This window comes from Drosophila guanche, unplaced genomic scaffold (assembly GCF_900245975.1).
Source record: "Drosophila guanche unplaced genomic scaffold, DGUA_6, whole genome shotgun sequence".
In the NCBI taxonomy this organism is placed as follows: domain Eukaryota; kingdom Metazoa; phylum Arthropoda; class Insecta; order Diptera; family Drosophilidae; genus Drosophila; species Drosophila guanche.
The window spans coordinates 6701257-6724192 of NW_022995748.1; the positions used below are offsets into that span (position 1 = coordinate 6701257).

Consider the following 22936-nt stretch of genomic DNA (forward strand, 5'->3'; position numbering starts at 1 on the left):
ACTTATCTAACTGAATTGCTTAGCAGTTCTGAGTGCTCAGTGCTGAGCCATAAACTTCAACTTCAACTTATGTGTGTTTTCAATAATGTTTTTCTTCAACTTTTGTCTAATGACAATTGAGCATGAAATGTTTTGATGTTAGAAATAGTTTTTTGTAATGCACTCGAAGTGCACTTCAAATTCAGGAATGTTTCTTCTTTTTGTATTTTGATTTGATTTGTTTGAATGCGTGTTCAACTTTTGCTTCAAACGTTCTGCCAGATTGATAAATATTTATGGATGCGCCCGTTCTGTTGCTGGCTGACTGCACTTGTTAGCCCGGCTCGGATCGAAGATAAATAAGAATTTTAATTGATTTTAATGTGCACAGCTGCACTGTGGACAGTGGAGAGGCAGCAGCACCACATGACGACAGCTGACTGCTGACTGACACCCGAACAGAGAGATCGAAGAGGCTGGCACGGAGGACAGAAGGAACAGCGTCACAAAACACAAAGTAAGCTGTTGACATACTCAAAAGAAAATTGACATAAAATATTGTCTCTGTACAATGGCTAAGTGTTCCACAGATTAATCATTGGATGATTGAATGGTTTGGACCACTTGAACTTTGGTCTTTGACATGGTACGTGAAATGTTTACTGAAATCAATAGATTGTGTGCTTAAGCTCTTTTTATTTGCTTGCTTAAAAAGAGATTGTACATATCAAAACTCGTCTTGCAAATGTGGAACTTTTCTGTAAAGAATGTTGTAGTATTAATAAAATAGTCCTCATTAAATACACAATTTATAGATATTTAGATTCAGATATTAGTTGAATTCTATATTATTAATCTAGATTCTATAAATTCCACGCACTCGATGGCGGTCTATAATAAGTAGATGCTGAGGCTTCGACACCATAAAACTCAGTTCAGTTTCACTTTATTAAGTACAAATACTCATAAAGCTTGATGCTACTCCAATTAGTATGCAAATTTTGGGTAATCAAACAGAGTTAAGTAATACTCGCTGCTGCCTCAAGTCGATTTGTCTAGGCATAAATTCTCAAGAACAATCCATAAACATCTCATAAACGCAAATAGGAACTCCCCTCCTCATGGGGGCCGGTTTTTACCACTCAATTAACCGAAAGAGCAAAGACGCAGATAAACAAAGAGAGAGAGAGAGATAGAGCGGGAGAGAGAGGGAGAGTTATTGAAGTAAGAGGTTGAAGATTGTAATTTCGCTCTTTGCAGACGGTTTGAAGTTTTCTCATTCTCTCTCCGAGTGTATGTCTGTGAGGCTTTTGCACTGCATCCGCAAGACTGGGAAATGCCCATGAACTCCCCAGGGACATAGTGTCTCGGACAGAAAGGGAAACAGACCCACAATTGGCATGACAATGATTAATGCGACACGTCGTCCTGTCATATATGACGGAACTTATTTAGAGACGGACCTGGCTGGGATCGGCAAATCCGGCACAAAAACGAAATGGAGCATATACCAGTAGTTCGGGAGCGGATCGGATCGGATCGGATCAGATCTCACAAAGAGCGGTGGAGCGAGAGCGAATGTATGAATGCGAGTACAAGTGATTGTTGCGACCGGTTTCGGTGGGAACTGAACTGAGCTCCCTCCATGTGGAAGGTGGTCCCCCACACAGCTGAGTTCAGTATTCGACGAAATCTTGGCCACTGCGGACGTACATATGCTGGAGCTCCCATCCCACGCTTCCTCTCTAGCTGTCGGTTCTTCTCCTTCGCTTCGCTTCGCTTCGTGTCGTGTCGTGTGTGTGCCGTACTGTGCTTTTGGTGAGATTTCCAGACCGAGACCGAGACCAAGACCAAGACGAGAGTGAATGTGAAACGTGTCGCGCATGCGCCGTCGAAACCCAGTGTTTCGTCTTCACCGTTATTAAAATTGTTGTGTGTGTTGGTGCGGTGTGGAGCAGAGACTGCTGCGGGTTTTTCTTGCTCAAATTGTTATCTCTATGCAAAGTGACAACCGGAGTTATGTTGGAATTACTGAAATTGTTTAAAAAAGTGAAACAAAAAAACCGAACACCCACCCAGCTGGTTGCCTTTACTCCCTGTTTTGTTGCTAGTTTAGTGGATCGTTTGACGAACGTTTTAGATCTTTTTTTTTGTTGTTTTTTGTGTGTCTTTTCTTGGTGCTTGCTTTGCCATCTCGTTTGCTCACATACACCACCGCCGTCGATTCGGCTTCTTTGTCTCTCTCTCTCTCTCTCTCTCTCTCTTTCTCTCTCTGTGCGGGTCCCCTGATCGGCTCTTCTTTGTGCGATGCTTCATCGTTGTCTGGGCTTTGCTTACGTTTCGTTCATGAATTTTATTTATTTTCGTGTTTAATTTTAGTTTTTTGTGGCTGCTGCTTCTTCTCCCACTGTGGCTCAGCCTCCCAGCCAACAATAGCCAACAACAAAATTATGGGTTTGCGCAATTTTAGCAACTGTTTAAAAATAAACGAAAAGACTCAGGCAGCTAGGAAAAATTAGTTAGCCAAACGAAAGTGTAAAAGCCAATTGACAAAGGAAGCATTTGCTTTCAAGAGAAAAGCGAAAATGTTATAGTCAAATCCAAGTAGCAAAATAACACAAAGACAGATCAGCATTTACCTTTTTTGTGGCAATAAATTCTGGTTCTACAAAATTAACTTGCTTTTTTTATAGAAATACATCTACGACGAAACAACAATTTCTAAAATTAGCTAGAAAAAAAAGTTTTGTTAATTAAAATGAACATGCCTGGGGGCCCCATGGCTAATGTTCAGAAAGTCCGGGCTTTGACTTCTACCACAAACAATTTTTTTATTATACCGTAATTTCAAAGTGATTATTGCCGTTCAGTCTTCCACGCTTTCTTGACTTTCTCTCCCTCTCTCGCTCGCTCGCTCGCTCACTGGCTCTCTCTTGCCGCCTGCCCGCTGCCGTCTCTCTAGCCAGCCCGTCACCAACGGGCACATCCCATGGCGCCGTTCGCCCACAATTGATCGACCGTTTGAATTTACCTTTTACTCTATAAAGATTTCTCTGCTCTGTCTGCAATTTAATCATAGTACTTGTAATATCTGAACAAGCCCAAAACTGCATAGGCCGGAAAAATATTTCTCTTGGGTCGGTCGGGGAGGTGGTGTGTCTTTATGACTTTGTTAGCTTTAGCACTCCACACCGCCGTTGTTGTAAAGTTAATTGTTTTGCAGTTGTGCAATGGCATTTTATTTTTTTCCTTCTCTTTGAAACTTTGTTACACGCACACATAGGCGCCCATATTTACTGGAATACCCTTGCAGAGGATATTTACGGTTTGACAAGACAGAGAACATTTAAAATGCATAGTTTGATGTTTCAATGTTTCATCCATCCATAGGGGAAGTGGATCATTAAGGAGACGATCTAACTCTCGCAGCAAGGGTATCACAAGCTTCGGTTCGTGGAAAATACTTTTCATAAATTTGTATGCTTGTCATTGTTGTTGGTGTGCTTGGTTTTTGCTGCCTTTTTTTTCGACTTCTTTCTCGACTACTCGTATTGTCGATTATGACTAATGGAATCCGTTTGTCGTTTGTCGGTTTGTAAGCCAACAGAAGGTCAATTGTTTTGTGGGTAATTCCGTTTATTTATGATTTCGTCTCTCTGCTCCTCTCTACACTTTTCTGGGCTCCGCTTCTCCTCCACCTTTGTTTGGTTGGGCGACGGGCCCGCCCTTGCTGCCTGCACTCAATAAATGCGATTTTATTTCTCTGCTTTGGTTTGATTTTCGCAGTGGCAACTAATTTGAAAGCATTAACGAACCGTTTCGTCATTTACTTTAGCCTTTCTGTGGTTTATTAAATTGTTCCATTCAAAAAGTTTTTAAAGGAAATAAAAACATACTGCTGAAAAAATAATAAATTCATTTGGTAATTCATTTGGCAAAACATTTAAAGTTTCTTTTGATTAATCTCCACTCTCCATGATCTTTCGTTCGACCCACCTATGCAACCAAACCACTTCGACAACATTCTTAATTCAAATTCATTAATGATTAATTCATGGCTTCATTAGGTTCTATGTAAATTCGACGAGCCCACACCCGCCAGCAAACATTTTAAGCAAGAATTCGTTTAAAAACGGAGCAAACTTTAAAGCCTGTTTGGAAGACATCAATATTAGGTGTTTGAATGTGCGAGTGAATCATCATTCATGGAATTGGTTTGTTTTATTTCGCAGAGATACCGTGAAACACCGTGAAACAAATTTTCCAGCCCAGCGTCTGTCTCTGCCCCTGCCATGTGGCGTGTGATAAAATGAATATAATGAAAGCAAATTAAAGTCGATCCCCCACAAGCAAATACTACTCCACCCAGTGTCTGTTATATATATGTACTTATTTAAAGATATATCTTAATTGATTTAACAACCAAAACGCTCTGTAGCCGAAAGAATTTCGAGTATATCAATAACAAAGAAAATATACAAAAATTGCTGGCAGTCAATATGAGTGTTCCAAGCGCGCCCCATCAGAGGGCAGCAAACAAAACTGAAAATCAAAACTCGAGACAAATCCAAGCCCGACTCCGACTGTGGCAACGCTGGCCCAGGGCGATGTGCGGAGGAGCCCCTTGCTGGGCGCTGCTTTTGTTGCTGATTTGCCTCGGTCTGAATCTGGGCCTCGTGCATTGTTATGGTAAGTACCAGTGCCTCACCGCCCTGTTTCCTACCCATAGAGTATTGTAAGTATGGTTATTCAATTAGGTTCATTTGCATAGACATGGAGCATGGTTGTTTGGTTTTTGTTTTATTAAGAAAAGGGTGGGAAATCTATTAGGTTTCTCATGCCCGCAAAGTTGCAAAAGTCTTGCAAATTTAAAGCAGTTATGTATGTAGATTATTTAGCCCTGGATTTCTCAACAATCGCTTTTCTATTTTCTTTTGGCGACGTTTCTACACTTCGAATGTCTATTCAGTTAAATATATTGTTGCAAGCTAGTGGCAAATAAATGTATGGCTTTGACAGCAAATAAACCCATCACAATTGCAAAATGCTACCTGCCCGCGGACCTGTCCAGAACTGACGTCATTCCCGGGGCGTGTGGCGGATGGGTGGAGGTGGAGCGGCGATCGGCAGACATGCCAAGATCTCGTGCCTTCAAAATGACCGATTAGACCCCGGCCCAGTCGGTTAGACAATTTATTATTCATAATAGACAAGTAGAGAGGGGCTCGGACGCAATTTCAACGGAAAGATACCCTTCAGAATATATCTTAATAATATCTTAATGCAGTACAAGTACATCCAATGCACACTCTTCGTACTGGGTATTGCAGGCATCTATACATTTGCCGAGCCCAAAGAACAGTGGCGGACAGACAGGTGGAAGCCAGTTGGGGCATTGATTCCGAGATGTCTGACGTACGGTCACGTACGGCCTAGGGGCGTGGCCTGCCGATACCCGAGTCAAATGTCAACGCACGATCAACCAGCTCCACACCGTCCCGTCTCCCCCCCTCTAACCTTCCACGGCTAGCCGCCTCGATTGATTTGCTCACTTCCTCCCACGCCCCCTTTTCGATTTGCATTGTTTTATCGCTTTAATTTTTGCATTGTGTTTTGATTTGCAATTTTTGCTTATCATTTGATTTATTGACAGAAAGTTGGCTATTGCTTTCGTTGCTGCTTCATTTTTGCTGTTTAGCGTAATGAAATTACTGCAAACAAACGTGAAATATATCCCATTGTGTAGGCATATCCCGCCCGTCGTGTCCCGTGTCCCGAGTCCAAGCGCCGATCACCGATCCACGATCTGCTCACCCCAGGTGGTGCACATGGGGAAGTCGAACATTGAATTCGCTTCGGCTATTGGCTAACAAATAATTTGTTTCGTTTTGTTTTCTTTCATCACTTTTATTATGCATTCGCAATGGTTTGTTGTCGATTCAACGTCTTCGATTTATTTGGTGCGAGAGAGCGCAAATTCTCAGAGGTTAAATCTCAAAATTTGAGAAAGGCTAGTTTGAAATTTGATTGAAAGTGTTTCCCATTGCACTGCACTTTACAATAAGCAATTATTTAATGAATACCAAAGGTGGGACCTAACAATATGCATAAGTTATACGATAGAGTAAAAAGTAGAACAAGCAGAAGGGGACTGAAATGAGAGGATTGCTTATTGCATGATCTTCATCGAGTGGAATCTCTGCAATTCAAATCTTGGAGAATCCTGCTGTGGTTTGTCAAGAGTGACAGCCTTATTAAAGTTTACGAAAATCGTATGAAACTGGTATTAACTGCTTGGCGTTTCTTTCTGGACGGTTCAAATGTGTAAATGGTGGTCCCAATCGACATTTTGTGTATCATCAGTTTGACCTGTAAATCAACTCTGATGCTCGGAAAGATTTGCTTAAATGTATGTTAAAATTACTAATAAAGGAATTTTTAATTAGGTAAATGGCATTTTGATTAATGCAACAAAAATGACCAAAATAATGCAAGCTTCAAAGGCGCTGCCAAGCGATGCAAAGGCAATCCATCTGAACTCCAAGTAAATCATTGACAACGTGTAAGCAGAAATACTACAAATGCTTTTGGCTAGTGTTTCAGCTTTAGTTCAACTTTTGGAGCGACGGCATTCTTTCCTCCGAGCAAATCCTCAAATCTAAACTAAAGTTTTAATTAAGCCGCCAGAGACGAGGAAAATGTTTGGGCTTCATTAGGCTGGATATTTGCTGGATTTTTTAATTAAATTAAATTAAGTCATGTGCGCATTTTTATGATTCGTCAAATTTGGCAACCAATTAACAGCTAACAAATAGATGCCCCCATCTCGAAACCATTTAGTGTGTTTATTTCTGAATGCGAAAGTTTTTGGTTTGTACATGTCAGTTAATGGGGGGAAAACGTTATGATAAATTCATTTTTTAAGATGTAGTTAGACTCCTAATTCGTTCAATGATGTTGTAAGATTTTTCAAACATAAACCAAACACATGGAAATGCATTCATTTGTATGGAAGTATCCGCAAATTTCTGGCCATTGATACACATGTGCACTGAATTATGTTTTCTCTCTTTCACCAAAACTACAAAAAATGATTTGGCAACATCATGTGAAAAGTGCGGCTGGCTGACTGTTGTTTAAACAGCGAGAGTCACGCACCGCACTGCCTCGGCCCGAGATGAAAGTGAATTATGCGACAGAGCGACGCAGAGGTGGCTCTCCACTGCCTACTGCCAGAGTCGTGGATATCAAAAAACTTAGAAAACGAACGTGAAATCACTGACGAAATTAAAAGCGACAGAAAAAGGGAGAGAGAGTGAGTAAGAGAGAGGCACAATTACAATGCGACAATTGATGACGCCGACAAGCTACGGCAGCTAAATCGGATTATACTTGGGGAAGGGAATCAAATCCGTGATGTCGTGCATGCCCTCAAAAAAAAAAAAAAACACCGCTCGTACCAAGAGCTAGACAACAGCCAGCTTCTCCATCATGCAGGTGTTGGTTAGCTTTTTTTTGCCGACATTCCATACAACGCCAACGGCAATGGCAACGACAATTTAGAATCAGCTGAGGCTTCCTCTCTCGCTCTCTCTCTGTGTGTGTCCCAGTCCCAGGTCTCTCCAGCTGGAAACGTTTTTGGTTAACCGGATCTGAATCTGATTTTAATTTTCTTTGTTGCTGTTGCTGTTGCTGTTGCTGTGGCTGTTGCCATCCATATATCCATTGATCTGTCCATCACTCCACTCACTCACAACCATTCACAGACATTAACATGTTCGTGTAGAATGTTCAGACTGAATCGAGCATTGCTCTCGAAAATGGTAAGAAATATAGTCATGATTGCTGCCCCTTCATATTAATTCCATATTCTATTTTGTCATTTTGAGTGGGTTGCTTGAAATAAGAATAGCGAAATGTACAGTACAAAAGTACGAGTATATAAAAATAAAACTGGTTTAGCGCCTTTGGTTGGCTCATCTAAGCGCATTTTATAATTTTTGGGCCTGCTGCGGCCATTGCCTTGGGAGTCCAGAACTGGTTCTACATTCGTAACAAACCATTCCCTCATCTGTTATAGGCCAATAAACCATAATTATAGCGTTTAGCGTCAGAGCAATTACCGCGTGCAGATTATAATCACTTAAAGGTGCCTTCTCTTTGACATAATTTATAGTTACATCATTTATTTTACGCTGTTTTTTTGCCGTGATTCACGAGGGAATGACTTAATAATTGAGTTCGTCTAAGCCACGTGGAACAGCTTTGAACATGTGTAACTATTAATACTATTTAGATATCTGTTTCTATTTAAATATGTATCTATAATCGAATCAACTATTTTTAGGCAAAGCCTCTTTTTATGATGACAAATTGATTGTAGATAATTTCCCAAAAATTCCTAAACGTTGCATTTAATGGATTGGAAGTGCAAAAAAAAAAATTAACAAATATGCAAAACGGGGACTAAATTTTTTTTTTTTCGCTTCCACTTGATAGACCAATTGGGTGTGACTCAATCTGATGCCGCCCAACCCCAAGTCAGTCAATTTTACAGTCAATTAAAATAAAACCAAACTAAGGCAAGTAAATGCACTTTTTCAATAGCACAATCTAAATTTTATCGGATCGGCTAGACCATGTGGAAAACCGGCTACATGCGTACTACTTTATTTATGTAACGTCTGGCGAACATTTAAGACATTCGCCGAATTTAACTAGCGCACATTAATGCGCCATTTACACGCATACAACTCTACGAAATTATGCAAATGAATTCTAATAAATTGCGACAGCTGTCGCTGTTCGTGAGCAACTTTTCAGAACTATCCTGCACTCGAAAATTTGACATTTTTGCATTGCATTTCTTGCATTTTATATTGGGGTTTTTCCTTTTAATAAAGAAAGTCAAGTTTTGATTTAAACACGCATATTCGATCATTTAAAGAGCTTATTGAAATTTTCATTGCAGAGAAAATGTACAGTCAGACGGAAAAGCAGCGCTACGATGGCTGGTACAACAATCTAGCACATCCCGACTGGGGATCGGTGGGTAAGTGGGCAGCAACTTTCGATCAAGGGCGAACCTCGCTACGTCTCTGTGGAGTGTACTAACTGTGGCCACTTTTCAGATAGTCATTTGGTACGTAAGGCGCCGCCCTCCTACTCGGACGGAGTGTACGCAATGGCGGGTGCCAATCGACCATCGACGCGCCGTCTCAGCCGCCTGTTCATGCGTGGGCGCGATGGGCTGGGCTCCAAGTTCAATCGAACGGCGCTGCTGGCCTTCTTCGGGCAGGTGGTGGCGAACGAGATAGTGATGGCCTCGGAGTCGGGCTGCCCGATCGAGATGCACCGCATTGAGATCGAGAAGTGCGACGAGATGTACGATCGTGAGTGTCGGGGCGACAAGTACATACCCTTCCACCGGGCAGCGTACGATCGGGACACGGGACAGAGCCCGAATGCGCCCAGGGAACAGGTGGGTTGTGGTCTGCTCCCACAACTGATGTGAACAAATGTCGCAATAAATCCTACTCCGCAGATAAATCAAATGACTGCTTGGATTGATGGCAGTTTCATTTACAGCACCTCCGAGGCGTGGCTCAATGCCATGCGATCCTTCCACAATGGCACCCTCCTCACCGAGAAGGATGGCAAGCTGCCGGTCAGGAACACCATGAGAGTGCCGCTCTTCAACAATCCGGTGCCGAGTGTCATGAAAATGCTCAGTCCGGAGCGGCTCTTCCGTGAGTAAACGACTCTCTTGGCTCCAAATAAAAAGCAGTCTAAATGCTCTAAATGATCTTCCACACGACAGTTCTTGGGGATCCGCGGACCAATCAGAATCCCGCTATACTCTCGTTTGCCATTCTATTCCTGCGCTGGCACAACACCCTGGCGCAGCGCGTCAAGCATCTGCATCCGGACTGGAGCGATGAGGACATCTATCAGCGGGCGCGACACACAGTCATCGCCAGTCTGCAGAATGTGATTGCCTACGAGTACCTGCCGGCCTTTCTGGGCTCCTCGCTGCCAGCGTACGAGGGCTACAAGCAGGATATTCATCCTGGCGTCGGACACATCTTCCAGGCCGCCGCCTTCCGCTTTGGCCACACAATGATACCGCCTGGCATTTACAGAAGGGATGGCAAATGCAACTTTAAGCAGACTCCAATGGGCTACCCGGCCATCCGCCTCTGCTCGACGTGGTGGGACTCCAGCGTGAGTTTCACTTAACCTCCCGAAATGAAGGTTCTTGAAAGTGCTAATCAACGATTTGGCAGGGTTTCCTCAGCGACACCAGCGTGGAGGAGGTGCTCATGGGCCTGGCCTCGCAGATATCCGAGCGCGAGGATCCTGTGCTGTGCTCCGATGTGCGGGACAAACTATTTGGCCCCATGGAGTTTACCCGTCGTGATCTGGGAGCCCTAAACATAATGAGGGGACGAGACAATGGCCTGCCGGACTACAATACAGCCAGAGAGTCCTACGGCTTGAAGCGGCACCAGAACTGGACGGACATCAATCCTCAGTTATTCGAGACGCAACCAGAGCTGTTGGAGTGAGTGAAATCCACTTTCAAATTGAGTTTTATATTCATTCTACAATGGACATTCCACCATTTATAGCATGCTCAAGGAGGCTTACAAAAATCAGCTGGACGATGTGGATGTCTATGTGGGCGGCATGCTGGAGTCCTACGGGCAGCCGGGCGAGTTCTTCACCGCTGTGATCAAGGAGCAGTTCCTGCGCCTGCGCGACGCCGATCGCTTTTGGTTCGAGAACGAGCGCAATGGTGTCTTTACACCTGAGGAGATCAAGGAGCTGCGCAAGATCACCATGTGGGATATAATTGTGAACAGCACGGACATAACTGTGGACGAGATCCAGCGGGATGTGTTCATTTGGCACACGGGCGATCCCTGCCCACAGCCCATGCAGCTGAATGCCACCGAGCTGGAGCCCTGCACGTATCTGGAGGGCTACGACTACTTCTCCGGCTCCGAGCTGATGTTCATCTACGTGTGCGTGTTCCTTGGATTCGTGCCCATACTGTGCGCCGGTGCCGGCTATTGCGTGGTCAAGCTGCAGAACAGCAAGCGGCGCAAGCTGAAGATACGGCAGGAGGCGCTGAGGGCGCCACAGCACAAGGGTTCCGTGGACAAGATGCTGGCCAGGGAGTGGCTGCACGCCAATCACAAGCGGCTGGTCACCGTCAAGTTTGGCCCTGAGGCTGCCATCTATACGGTGGACAGGAAGGGCGAGAAGCTGCGCACATTCAGCCTGAAGCATGTGGATGTGGTCAGCGTGGAGGAGTCGGCCACGAACCATATCAAGAAGAAGCCCTACATCCTGCTGCGTGTGCCCAGTGACCATGACCTGGTGCTTGAGCTGGAGTCATACGGCGCCAGGCGAAAGTTTGTGAAGAAGCTCGAGGACTTCCTGCTGCTCCACAAAAAGGAGTTGACCCTGATGGAGGTTAACCGCGACATAATGCTCGCCCGTGCCGAGACCCGCGAGCGGAGACAGAAGCGTCTCGAGTACTTCTTCCGCGAGGCGTATGCCCTGACCTTTGGCCTGCGACCGGGCGAGCGGCGGCGAAGGTCGGACGCCTCCAGCGATGGCGAGGTGATGACCGTGATGCGGACCAGTCTATCCAAGGCAGAGTTTGCCGCCGCCCTTGGCATGAAGCCCAACGACATGTTTGTGCGCAAGATGTTTAATATTGTGGACAAGGACCAGGACGGAAGGATCAGCTTCCAGGAGTTCCTCGAGACTGTGGTGCTCTTCTCGCGCGGCAAGACTGACGACAAGCTGCGCATCATCTTCGATATGTGCGACAATGACCGCAATGGTGTCATCGACAAGGGCGAGCTGAGCGAGATGATGCGCTCCCTGGTGGAGATCGCGAGGACCACCAGTCTGGGCGACGATCAGGTTACCGAGCTCATCGATGGCATGTTCCAGGACGTGGGCCTTGAGCACAAGAACCACCTCACATACCAGGACTTTAAGCTCATGATGAAGGAGTACAAGGGCGACTTCGTGGCCATCGGACTGGACTGCAAGGGGGCCAAGCAGAACTTTCTGGACACCTCCACAAACGTGGCGCGCATGACCTCGTTTAACATTGAGCCGATGCAGGATAAGCCCCGCCACTGGGTGCTGGCCAAGTGGGATGCGTACATCACGTTCCTCGAGGAGAACCGTCAGAACATCTTCTACCTGTTCCTGTTCTACGTGGTCACCATTGTGCTCTTTGTGGAGCGCTTCATTCACTATTCCTTCATGGCCGAGCACACGGATCTGAGGCACATCATGGGTGTGGGCATCGCCATCACCAGGGGATCGGCGGCATCGCTGTCCTTCTGCTACTCCCTGCTGCTGCTGACCATGTCCAGGAACCTGATCACCAAGCTCAAGGAGTTCCCCATACAGCAGTACATTCCGCTGGACTCGCACATACAATTCCACAAGATAGCCGCCTGCACGGCCCTGTTCTTCTCCGTGCTGCATACCGTGGGGCACATTGTCAATTTCTATCACGTGTCCACGCAGTCGCACGAGAACCTGCTCTGCCTGACGCGGGAGGTACACTTCGCCTCGGACTACAAGCCGGACATCACCTTTTGGCTCTTCCAGACGGTGACAGGCACCACCGGAGTGATGCTGTTCATCATTATGTGCATTATCTTTGTGTTTGCCCATCCCACGATCCGGAAGAAGGCCTACAACTTCTTCTGGAACATGCACACCCTGTACATTGGACTGTACTTGCTTAGTCTGGTGCATGGCCTGGCTCGTCTGACGGGGCCACCACGCTTCTGGATGTTCTTCCTGGGCCCGGGCATCGTGTACACCCTCGACAAGATCGTCTCGCTGCGCACTAAGTACATGGCACTGGATGTCATAGACACGGATCTGCTGCCTTCGGATGTGATCAAAATCAAGTTCTATCGCCCGCCCAACCTCAAGTACTTGTCCGGCCAGTGGGTTCGCCTCTCCTGCACTGCGTTCCGACCACAGGAGATGCACAGCTTCACGCTGACCTCGGCGCCGCACGAGAACTGTCTCAGCTGCCACATCAAGGCCCAGGGCCCGTGGACATGGAAGCTGCGCAACTACTTCGATCCCTGTAACTACAATCCAGAGAACCAGCCCAAGATACGCATCGAGGGACCCTTTGGGGGCGGCAACCAGGACTGGTACAAGTTCGAGGTGGCTGTCATGGTGGGCGGTGGCATTGGAGTCACTCCCTACGCCTCGATCCTGAACGATCTGGTCTTTGGGACGAGCACCAACCGGTACTCGGGCGTGGCCTGCAAGAAGGTATACTTCCTGTGGATCTGCCCCTCGCACAAGCACTTTGAGTGGTTCATCGATGTGCTGCGCGATGTGGAAAAGAAGGATGTGACCAATGTCCTCGAGATACATATATTTATCACGCAGTTCTTCCACAAATTCGATTTGAGGACTACAATGCTGGTGCGTCTTCATTCACCCAACGAAATTGCTCTTTTCAATTGATGCAAGAAATGTTTCTTGCTTTCCTTCTAGTACATCTGTGAGAACCACTTCCAGCGACTGTCCAAAACCTCCATATTCACGGGTCTCAAGGCGGTCAATCACTTCGGCCGGCCGGACATGTCCAGCTTCCTGAAGTTCGTCCAAAAGAAGCATTCTTATGTGGGTTTTTCGTCACTCTACATTCGAGCTTTAATAACTACTTTAATTCGCTTTTATTCCTTTTTGCAGGTTTCCAAAATTGGAGTCTTCTCTTGCGGCCCAAGACCGCTGACAAAGAGCGTCATGTCTGCCTGTGATGAAGTGAACAAGACCCGAAAGTTGCCCTATTTCATTCACCATTTCGAGAACTTTGGTTAAGTCTGCATCAGCATCAGCATCAGCTAAAGCGATCCATCCATCCACACATACCTGCCCTGCCAGCGCATCTCTCTAAACGAAAGACAATTTTATTCTTAAGGTTCATTCATTAATATATCTAGGCGAATTTTGTACGGTACGTGCTCGCTCTCTGTTAATCATAGTTTACTCTGTAAAATCATAATTTAGTCGAGATTTGTTAAGTGCAGTTCATAATGAAAACTGCTGGAAATTCCATTGATACAGCCAGAAGCAACCACAGCAGCAGCAACAGCAACAGCAACAAAGGCAACAACAACAACAACGAAGCGGCCTCTACTTATGCGATATGTGTATATGTATGTATGTATGTGTATTTATTGGAAATATGATTTGTTATCAGTTTTTGTAAACCGTTCGCATTATTTATTAAAAATTACAATTAATCTGAAAATACAAAACATACGAATCGAGAGCGAATATGTGTTGATATACAAACGGACCGTTTTTGCGTAATCTGAAATGGGTTTGGATTTGTGCAGCAATATTTGTTGGCTTCTCTTCGTAGCCGAACTAGATACGATCGAAGTTTCGTTTTTATGCTGGAACCTATTCTTAAAAGTATATGTATGTATGTGCACGTAGTTTCGAAGGCTCAGGGATTCGTCAAGGATGTTTTTGCCATACAGTTTTTCCATTTACAGGAAATACTTCTTTATAATATTTTATAAATTGTATTTGTTATGAAATTCATAGGCAAAAGGCGATCATCTGTTGGCTCTATCGATTTTTTTGAAACAATTGTACACGGAAACGACCGATAGTATCGATAGTAATAGTGGTGGTATTCCCTCTTTATTAATTCAGAAACAAACCCTAATAACTCACCATTTAACGAATGATAGCTTTTCTTTAGAATATTGTTACAATGTGTTATGGCGATGGCGATGCCCCCGGTTGACAAGAAACAAATTGTCAAACACGTAGCAATCCATTCCCACTCACGTCCGTTTAATGCTATTTTTGTTAGTTGATCTTTTTAGTTTAAAACTTAATTTGTAAGCATTAAAACAAAGAGAAGTCGGGAAAACTATTCCATCTTGTGCAGAATCCATTGATAAATCAAATAAAAATATAGTTTGAGCGCTGTGAATCCTAACTAGCTATTAATAACAAACAGAACATCAAAATCGAGGAAAATGATTTAAGATTTACGGTATATTTACAGTATATTTTTTCAAAATGCAAGGGTATATTTCGGTATATTTGACACTTGCACTGTGATCCGCCAGCTGACTCAGGATACAGGATAGGGAAAACAATAATAGAAAAAAAGTGTAAAAATGGATGGAAATCTAAAGGATTTGGCTTTGGAAACTTACAGCCGTGTGGTCACGGCAGAGCTACGCATTAACGAATTGGTGCAGGAGCGGTCTGTTGCTATGATGTCCTTTGTGGAGCCACACTTCCAGAGTCAGTACGAGTAATACATGTATTTGCAGTTTGAGCTTTGGCGATCCACTGTGGCGCTTCTTCACAGTCTACCTGGAGCCGAGATTCCTCTTCAATCTGGTGATTCCCATGTGCGGCATCTACAGCCAGGCGCTGCTCACCCGGCTGGTCTTTGCGGTTGGCCTGGCCAGCACGCTAAACTCCTTTGCCAAGTGGTACGCCCCAATTGCACCTTCTTCTCAATGCAAGACTCACTCTACTCTCGTCTCTCACAGGATACTTCCCGAGCAGCGTCCTTTGTGGTTACTCCGAGAGATGTACGCCAGCAGTGTGCGCAGCCCCAGCCCCGGCGTCGCCCTGGAGAGCCATCCGCTAAGCTGCGAGACGACTGCCGGCATGCCCTGTGCGCATTCCATGTGCTTCACCGTGTTCACGCTCACCATCTGGATGTTCCTCTCCGCTCACGCTCATTCCGGCCAGCGCTGGCTCGCCGGTACAGTGGCTTACGGCTTGATTTTCTGCATGTGGCTAAGTCGCCTGTACTTGGCCACGGAGTTTCTGCACCAATGTGTCCTTGGCACTTTCATTGGCATTCAGGCTATAGGCGCCCTGCAGCAAAATGCTGACTATTTGTGGTCGAGGCGTCGACGCTGGGCAGTGACTGGCGTGCTGCTGCTGGGTGGCCTTGCCGCCGCAGTGTATTTTGCAAAGCTTAACCTGGACGTCGATCCGCATTGGTCTGTGCGAGAGGTGCGAAAGGATACGTTACTGACTTCTACTCCAGCAATGGTATTTAAACCGGTTTGTTCTTTTATATTGGCTTACTCTTGCAGGCCTTCAAGTGGTGCCCGGATCCTTCTTACATGCGACACGAGGCAAGTCCCATTTTCTATCTGGTCCGAGACCTGGGAATTCTCATGGGCATAGCTCTGGCATCGCCTCTCTCCAATCTGTAAGTCAATACCATAAAATTCTCTGATCCATCAACGGCAATCAACCTATTTAGGGACACCAAAAATGCATCAATTTGCCGACGTTGCGCTAGCCTGTTGGTCCTGGAGCTGTTCAATTTCGGAATGCGCTGGGCCACGCCAAAGCAGAATGGACGTTTCGCCTTCTTGGCATACGAGTTGCTCAGAAATGCTTTGCACTCTCTGCTGCTGCTAAAGTACATACCAAAGTTGAAGTAGCTTTTGGATTCGTTTGTTATTGTTGAGTGGGTGCGAGTGTACGAGTCGTAAGATTAGCTGTGGAAGAAAGCTTCCAACCAAAGATTAATTGAACATTGAACAGCATCCCCTAGAGGCTATGGGCAACCTTCTTGTAAATATGCCACTCTCTTATTAACCATTTTAACAACACCTTTAATTACTAGTTAGTAGTAGAAAATCTCATTTAATTTGTAGTTTTAAATAATAGTTTTTCCATAATGATTGTTCACATATGGACTTTTTTTTCTGAAAAGAGAGCCTCAGTGAGAATTTTTCTGGATTTGGGCAGTGATTGCTAACTAAATACTTACCTTCTCGAGCACTTTCTGCCTGCAGGGCTGTATTTTTTCGGGAGGCGCGTCGGTCAGCTCTGAAGAGACAGTCGATGCGGTCGGCCTCGAAGAATGCGTAGACAACGCGCACGTTGTTGGTGAAACCTCCGCCGTCCTTCCAGGCACTGACAATCACAATGGGATCGCCATCGTTGATCATCTCCCCCTTTTTGGCGCAGGTCAGGGCGAAATTGACCCGCTCATCCACGTCGGCGGCATACTCACTGCCTGGCTCGGCTGTATACAGGACCGGTAGGACACCCCGTTGGAGATACACCGAGCGGGCAGCTCGTTCGCAGCGCGTCACCGCCATGACGGGGCAGCGGGGCCGAAACTTGCTGACCAGCGCCGCAGACCGTCCGGAGGTGGTCAGGACAATGATGAGTGTGGCATTGGTGCGCTTGGCCGTTTCCACGGCTGCAATGGCCAACGAATGGGCGGCGTCCAGCTCGCCACGCACCTCGCTCACCAAATCGGCAAACAAGTCACGATACCAGAGAACCTTCTCGGCCTCGCGGCATATCCCATCGCACACTGCTATGGTCTCGGTGGGATAGGGACCGATGGCCACCTCGGAGGACAGCATGATGCAGTCCGCACCGTCGATGACTGCGTTGGCCAGATCGAAGCATTCGGCTCGAGTGGGGTACGGATTGATACGCATCGACTCCAGCACGTGGGAGGCCAGAATGCAGGGCTTGCCTATCTTATTGCATTGACTGAGGATACTCTTCTGGGTGATGAATAGCTTCTCGATGGGTATCTGGGTGCCGAGATCCGCTCGCGAGAGGAGAATACCGTCCGCTCCACGAGCTATTTCGGAGAAGCGACTGAGAGCGATCTTGCTGTCTATCTTGGCAATTATCTTAATATGTTTTCCCTTCTCCCCCAGGACGGCACGCAGCTCCTTAATATTCTTGGCGCTTCGCACGGCCGAGGCAAACAGAAAGTCGACATTGGCCTGCATACTAAACTGTATGTCGAACATGTCCTTTTCTGATACCGCTGGCAGGTCTATTTCGATCTCCGGAAGGATAACGTTGCAGTTGTTGCCCAGCATTCCGCCTTGAATGACCTCGCAAACGAGCCCGTCCACACCCACCTCGCGAATAATGAGAAACAGCCTTCCATCATCGATGAACACACGGTCTCCGGGCTTGGTGAGATTAATGATGTTCGGGTAGTCCACGTAGATCGCGTCCCTATTTCCCTTGTCATACAGATCCCGGTTTATCGAAAGGCGTATATTCTCCCCCTGGCGCATCAGCATTTCAGTGCCCACATCCAGGATGCCCGTCCGGATCTGCGGCCCACGAGTGTCCACAGCCAATGCAGCCGTTCGCACCTGACCCGTTTCCTTTTTGATCCGTTCCAAGGCGTCATTGACCAACTCAATGGTCTGTGTGTGCGCCTCGTGCGATTCATGGGCAAAGTTCATGCGGAATATGTTCACGCCCTTCATTAGCATGTTGTAAATGATATCGGGATCACGCGAACTACGGGAAATGGTCGCTACAAGCGATATGAGCCGGCGATGTGAGGCTTGGCTCTTGAGGTCCAGCTCGCATATATGGCTCAATTGGGTGGAACCTTCGCGCAGGATGCTTTTCGAAGACAGAGACATGATGTCTGGATTTTTGAGGATTACAATTTAATTTTGATACACTTCTCTGGAATTTTGTGAATGTATTTGTTCAAAGAAATCTAAAACAATGACAGAATGTTATTAATTTAGCTTTCAAGTAATTTGGAGTTGCTTTATTTTTCCGCTTTTCTTGATGTGTTTTCTCGCAATCACTCAATACACACTACTTAAACAGTGTAACTATGGTCTTAAAATAAGCATGAACTTAATTATGTTTTGTAATTAATTGGAGCCATTTCCTAACTAAATTAAAATAGAGTTCGCCAGTGCTTCGAGTGCTTAAGTACATTGACTTGAGCTTTAGCTACAATAAAATAATTGTTAAAGGCTTAACTGCGACTAAAACTAATGGCAGTATGGGCACTAGCTAATAACTACGACTAAAGTGGTTAACGCTAATGAAAATGCATTGAAAATGAGATTAAATTAATTGAAGAGAAATGGAGTTGAGCGCTCGAACTGCTAACTAAGTGGAAATGGAGCGAGAGTAATGTCTAATTTGTCCGATATGTAACTTGGTTGATTGCCAGCTGGATGGCCTGGGGGCGACTATCTGCAGCCGCACGACTCCACCACCATGTTGGGCAGAGTCTTCAGGGTGGCCGTATTGCTCGAGTCCATCACAACGAGCTGCAGCGAGGAATACTGTTTGGCGGTGCAGCAGGGCACCAGCTCCAGGGACTTGTTTGTACCATTTGTGTTAAGGATTTTCTGTAGAAGCAAAGACAATTTTCATATCGATATCAGCATCAGAGTATCTTTTGTGGAGTCTTTAATGAACCTACCAACAATGAGCTGTGGTGGGAGGCAGCCTGGGTGACGCTCGCCAGGGAGCTGCAGGAGCCGCGGCAGAAGTAGGCGTGATAGCCCTCCGGCTGCAGGATCCAGTTGCTCCAGCCAATGTCCTTGAAGGAAATGTAAAGCTGCTCGCGGCAGCACTCCGTCACACCGCTGGAGCAATTAATACTACGCTTTTGCCGCGACTTGCTGCGCCGATTCTGGGTGTCGATCATTATGAATGGTCGATAGTCCTTGTCCACCGATATGATCTCCTCCATGTCGCTGATATCGCACGACTCGCACGTGATCTGGATCAGGTGGCTCAGCTCGTGACTTCCAATCCAGCGCTTGATGGGCCACTCGATGTCGATCTTCATCCATTCATCTGAAACGATGGTAAAAAAAATGCAAAATGAATAACTACTTATAGGGTTCCCAAGGACCACTCGAATCATTCATCATTCCAACACTGACTTTATGGATCTTTTTTATTCTGGTTATCTCTGCACTGACTCCCATTTTGGGTGCTGTGCTCGACCTTTCGGTGGCCAAAGTTCAGTTTTTGCACCCACAATAACAATAATAATTATGAATTTTGTCAAGTTATTCACCCACAATCCATGAATTCGGGCTGTCGACTGGCTATCACGAATCTCTCTAATTGAAAACACAAACATGATGATTATGATGGAGGAGCAACGGTTGTCAACGTTGGCCATTATCATTTCTTTCCTAGGGGTATTTGGGGTCAGTTTTGGTTTATTTTCTCTGCTGACCAAAGGTCCAAGCGTGCCTTTGCGGATAGGATGTTCTGAATGATTTGATTCTTTTTTTCTTGGGGAGTATTTGTTTATGATTAGCTTACCTTGGACATCCACCGACTGAATGGCTATGGCTTTGGCCAGAGGCAAATACTTGGAGTCCATCTGCTGCTCCACCTCTGAAACAACAATCGTCTGCTGCTTCCTGGTGTTGTTCAACAGCGGACCCTCGATGGGTCTGCTGGTGTGGTTCTGCTTATTCTTGAAGAGCCACAGCACAGCGGTGCTCACGTCGAAGCCGTCGGCATCGGCGTCATCGATCTTGAAGCTGAAGCACATTGAGGGATGCACACCCAGGCGATTGCACTCGGTCTCCTCTGGAAAGACAAAGATCGGTGGGAAGCACATTGATTAGTTTTGGTTTGCGAGCCTCTCCCGTATGGTATTCACCTCTATTGAGCAGGATGAACTTCTTGCTGGTGCGGGCATAGTAATCGTCGAGCTCCTTGTTCTTGCTGCTATCATCTGGATGGGTGAGCGTCACTCCCTCGAATATGGGTTTTGGCAGCTCCACCGCGGATACGTTGGGACTCTCCTTGAGGCGCAGCTTCTCCAGGATCTGCTGCTTGACGAACTCGATGCGCAGATGTGTCAGCTCCTCTTCGGTGATGTGCTCCACTTGACGACTGCTCTCGCACTTGGGACAGCCTCCGGAGGACTTTGTCGAGATGGTGGCATTACGTGAGGATACAGCTGGCTCTGGCTCTTGCTCAGCTTCAGCCACTATTGGAGGTGCCGGCTCTGGCCGCTGGCTCTCCTCCTGCTCCCTCTGTACCTGCTTCTCCAGCAACTGCTCCACCTCTTGATCCAAAAGTTCATTCCTCACATAGAATAAGGGGCTCAGGTTCGACTCCTCGTCAGTGGCCGCCGTATTGGGATCATCGCCGAACATGTGCGAATAGTCCATCAGGCCATCATCGACAGTAGCATGCTCCTTCTCGTAGTCGTTGCTCAGGTGCTGCCACAGTCGAGCCATGGGCATGCTCTTCAGCTCCGCCAGCGCTGGATGGTTGTAGCTCCTCTCTTGCTGCAGGAAATGGTCGCGCTGATGGAGCTGATGCCTCCTCAGTCTTGTGTAGTGCTGATTCTTCGCATCTTCCTCCTCGCTGGTGGGATCCGGCTCCACGTGCTTCAGCTCCCTGGACCGCTGCTGTCGATTGTGGTGCTGCTGCAGTTGCTGCGAGGTGTGCTGGACATGCTGGTGGGGCTGGTGTTTTGGATGCGGGCGCAGGATGTCGCCGCGGGAGCTAGGATGCGACCGGGCATGCAGACGATTGTAAATATTATTATTTTCCAGGGCCAGGCACAGCAGCAGCACCAAGGTAATGAAATATTTTGCCATTTTCAACTGTTTCTCTCCTGCTCGTCGTGCACTGCAGAATCTTCAAAATGGGGCTTCAATATTGGCTTGTATTCTGAATGGGTTGCTTTCTCGTGCAATTCTGGCTCTTGTTTGGGGCTTATTGCTATCTCTTTGGCAGCATTAAAAACTCAATGGGTGATGTTTTTTGGCTTACAAAATTCATAGAATTGCAGATGAATTCACTTGTTTTGGCCGTTTTGCTGCCTTCTTGAATCACTTTAGATGCTCAAAGGGATTTATTATTAACTTTTGCTGCACGACTTATACGCTCGGCGAATGCATGATGAAGTTTGTCAGAGATTTCCAATTTTCTTGGCGATCTGCAAATAGTTAGAGAACGAAGAAAACTTTGTTTAACTTGGAATTGTATGTTGATTATGGTTTATATGGAATATTTAAAATTATTCTGACACACAACTAAATATCGCCCTGAAAAGTGGTCAAATTTCTACTACCATTGTAGATCACATTTCATTGGCACTATGGGGGCAGCTACCGCTACCTCACAATTCCAATTTGATATGCCAACTTCTAGTGTCCAGAGTTCAAATTGCAAGTCGCAGGGCAACGAAAAAATCTCACTTAATTTTTCAGCTAAATTGCATCACTTTTAGTCAGCAATCGAATCGAATCCAATCGAATCCAATCCAATCCAAAACCATTGAATGGAATTGAAATCGCGGCAAAGTGCAAATTACTCAGAATGAGTTTTAATTGGCAGAAGATTTTATTTCGTTTTCAATGTGAAATATTTAATTGACGTTATCACTGGTTTCAGGCTTGTGCTGAGCTGTGGCTGGAATTGCGCACAACGGAAATGTTTAGTGTTAATCGGGCTAGGATTCGCTTTAGATGCTTGTCGTATATTAGTTTCTAGAGTTGCTGATAAGCAGGTGTAATTAGGTGGCAATTAGGCACCACGACCACACACGTACCGCGATCGCACTTCACTTGTTGGGTAAGTAATTTGATGACTCGGCAGGCGCTCGATCTGGGGGGTCTGCTCGCTTGAACCCGGACACGAAACGGGAGATTCTCTTTAATTATTTGGTTTTGGGCAGCGTTTGTACTATTTTGTACATATACTTTTCAATGTGTTCCGTTTCGTTTGGCATGCGACAGACAGCGCAAACGAGTTGTGAATGAATGAAGCCGTTGGCTGATTAGTAGAACAATTTATGTGACGAACGCCTCTGATTGATCGTTCCGTGAGAGGGAGAGCGAGAAAGCGAGAAGAGAAGCGCAGAGAAGGCGAATGCCACCACCCATCCGAATCGGGCAGAGCAAAGCAGAGCAGAGCCGAGCGGCACGGCCGGCACCCGATCGTGCTCTTAGCTGCGTCTTGACTTCCCCCCCAGACACCGGCCAGAGCCAGACGAGACCATGGTCTCATGGCGCTCGCTGCAGACAATTGCATATGCAAAGTGTGGTGTCCATTGCATCAGCTTTGACAGAAGTCGGGGAACGAAAATGCATAATTATTTGCT

General features: G+C 46.2%; 4 protein-coding genes across 5 annotated transcripts; 2 read left to right on the forward strand and 2 right to left on the reverse strand.

Moving 5' to 3' along the window:
* The first annotated feature begins 1651 nt into the window (after nucleotides 1-1651).
* LOC117584073 (dual oxidase) lies at nucleotides 1652-14319 on the forward strand. Of its 2 annotated transcripts, none has more exons than XM_034272817.1 (10): nucleotides 1652-1797; nucleotides 4212-4668; nucleotides 8951-9031; nucleotides 9111-9460; nucleotides 9524-9728; nucleotides 9800-10203; nucleotides 10266-10543; nucleotides 10611-13467; nucleotides 13540-13668; nucleotides 13738-14319. In XM_034272817.1, exons 2-10 carry the CDS (start codon nucleotides 4479-4481, stop codon nucleotides 13864-13866), a joined length of 4623 nt encoding a protein of 1540 aa, XP_034128708.1. In that variant the 5' UTR covers nucleotides 1652-1797; nucleotides 4212-4478; the 3' UTR covers nucleotides 13867-14319. The 2 variants fall into 2 exon arrangements, with proteins under 2 accessions (XP_034128708.1, XP_034128709.1); XM_034272818.1 differs by lacking the exon at nucleotides 1652-1797 and adding an exon at nucleotides 1836-1949.
* Nucleotides 14320-15120: 801 nt separating this feature from the next.
* LOC117584119 (glucose-6-phosphatase 2) lies at nucleotides 15121-16638 on the forward strand. Its single transcript, XM_034272870.1, has 5 exons — nucleotides 15121-15277; nucleotides 15348-15512; nucleotides 15573-16047; nucleotides 16131-16249; nucleotides 16304-16638. Exons 1-5 carry the CDS (start codon nucleotides 15189-15191, stop codon nucleotides 16485-16487), a joined length of 1032 nt encoding a protein of 343 aa, XP_034128761.1. The 5' UTR covers nucleotides 15121-15188; the 3' UTR covers nucleotides 16488-16638.
* Nucleotides 16639-16654: 16 nt separating this feature from the next.
* On the reverse strand, nucleotides 16655-18531 carry LOC117584118 (pyruvate kinase). The gene is made up of 2 exons (XM_034272868.1): nucleotides 16820-18531; nucleotides 16655-16754 (listed from the first exon to the last, which is right to left on the reverse strand). Exons 1-2 carry the CDS (start codon nucleotides 18462-18464, stop codon nucleotides 16735-16737), a joined length of 1665 nt encoding a protein of 554 aa, XP_034128759.1. The 5' UTR covers nucleotides 18465-18531; the 3' UTR covers nucleotides 16655-16734.
* A 39-nt stretch (nucleotides 18532-18570) lies between these two features.
* LOC117584117 (inhibin beta A chain) lies at nucleotides 18571-22576 on the reverse strand. The gene is made up of 5 exons (XM_034272867.1): nucleotides 22385-22576; nucleotides 20477-21769; nucleotides 20131-20403; nucleotides 19271-19650; nucleotides 18571-19196 (listed from the first exon to the last, which is right to left on the reverse strand). The coding sequence occupies exons 2-5, from the start codon at nucleotides 21426-21428 to the stop codon at nucleotides 19035-19037; spliced, it is 1767 nt and encodes a 588-aa protein (XP_034128758.1). The 5' UTR covers nucleotides 21429-21769; nucleotides 22385-22576; the 3' UTR covers nucleotides 18571-19034.
* Nucleotides 22577-22936: the final 360 nt, after the last annotated feature.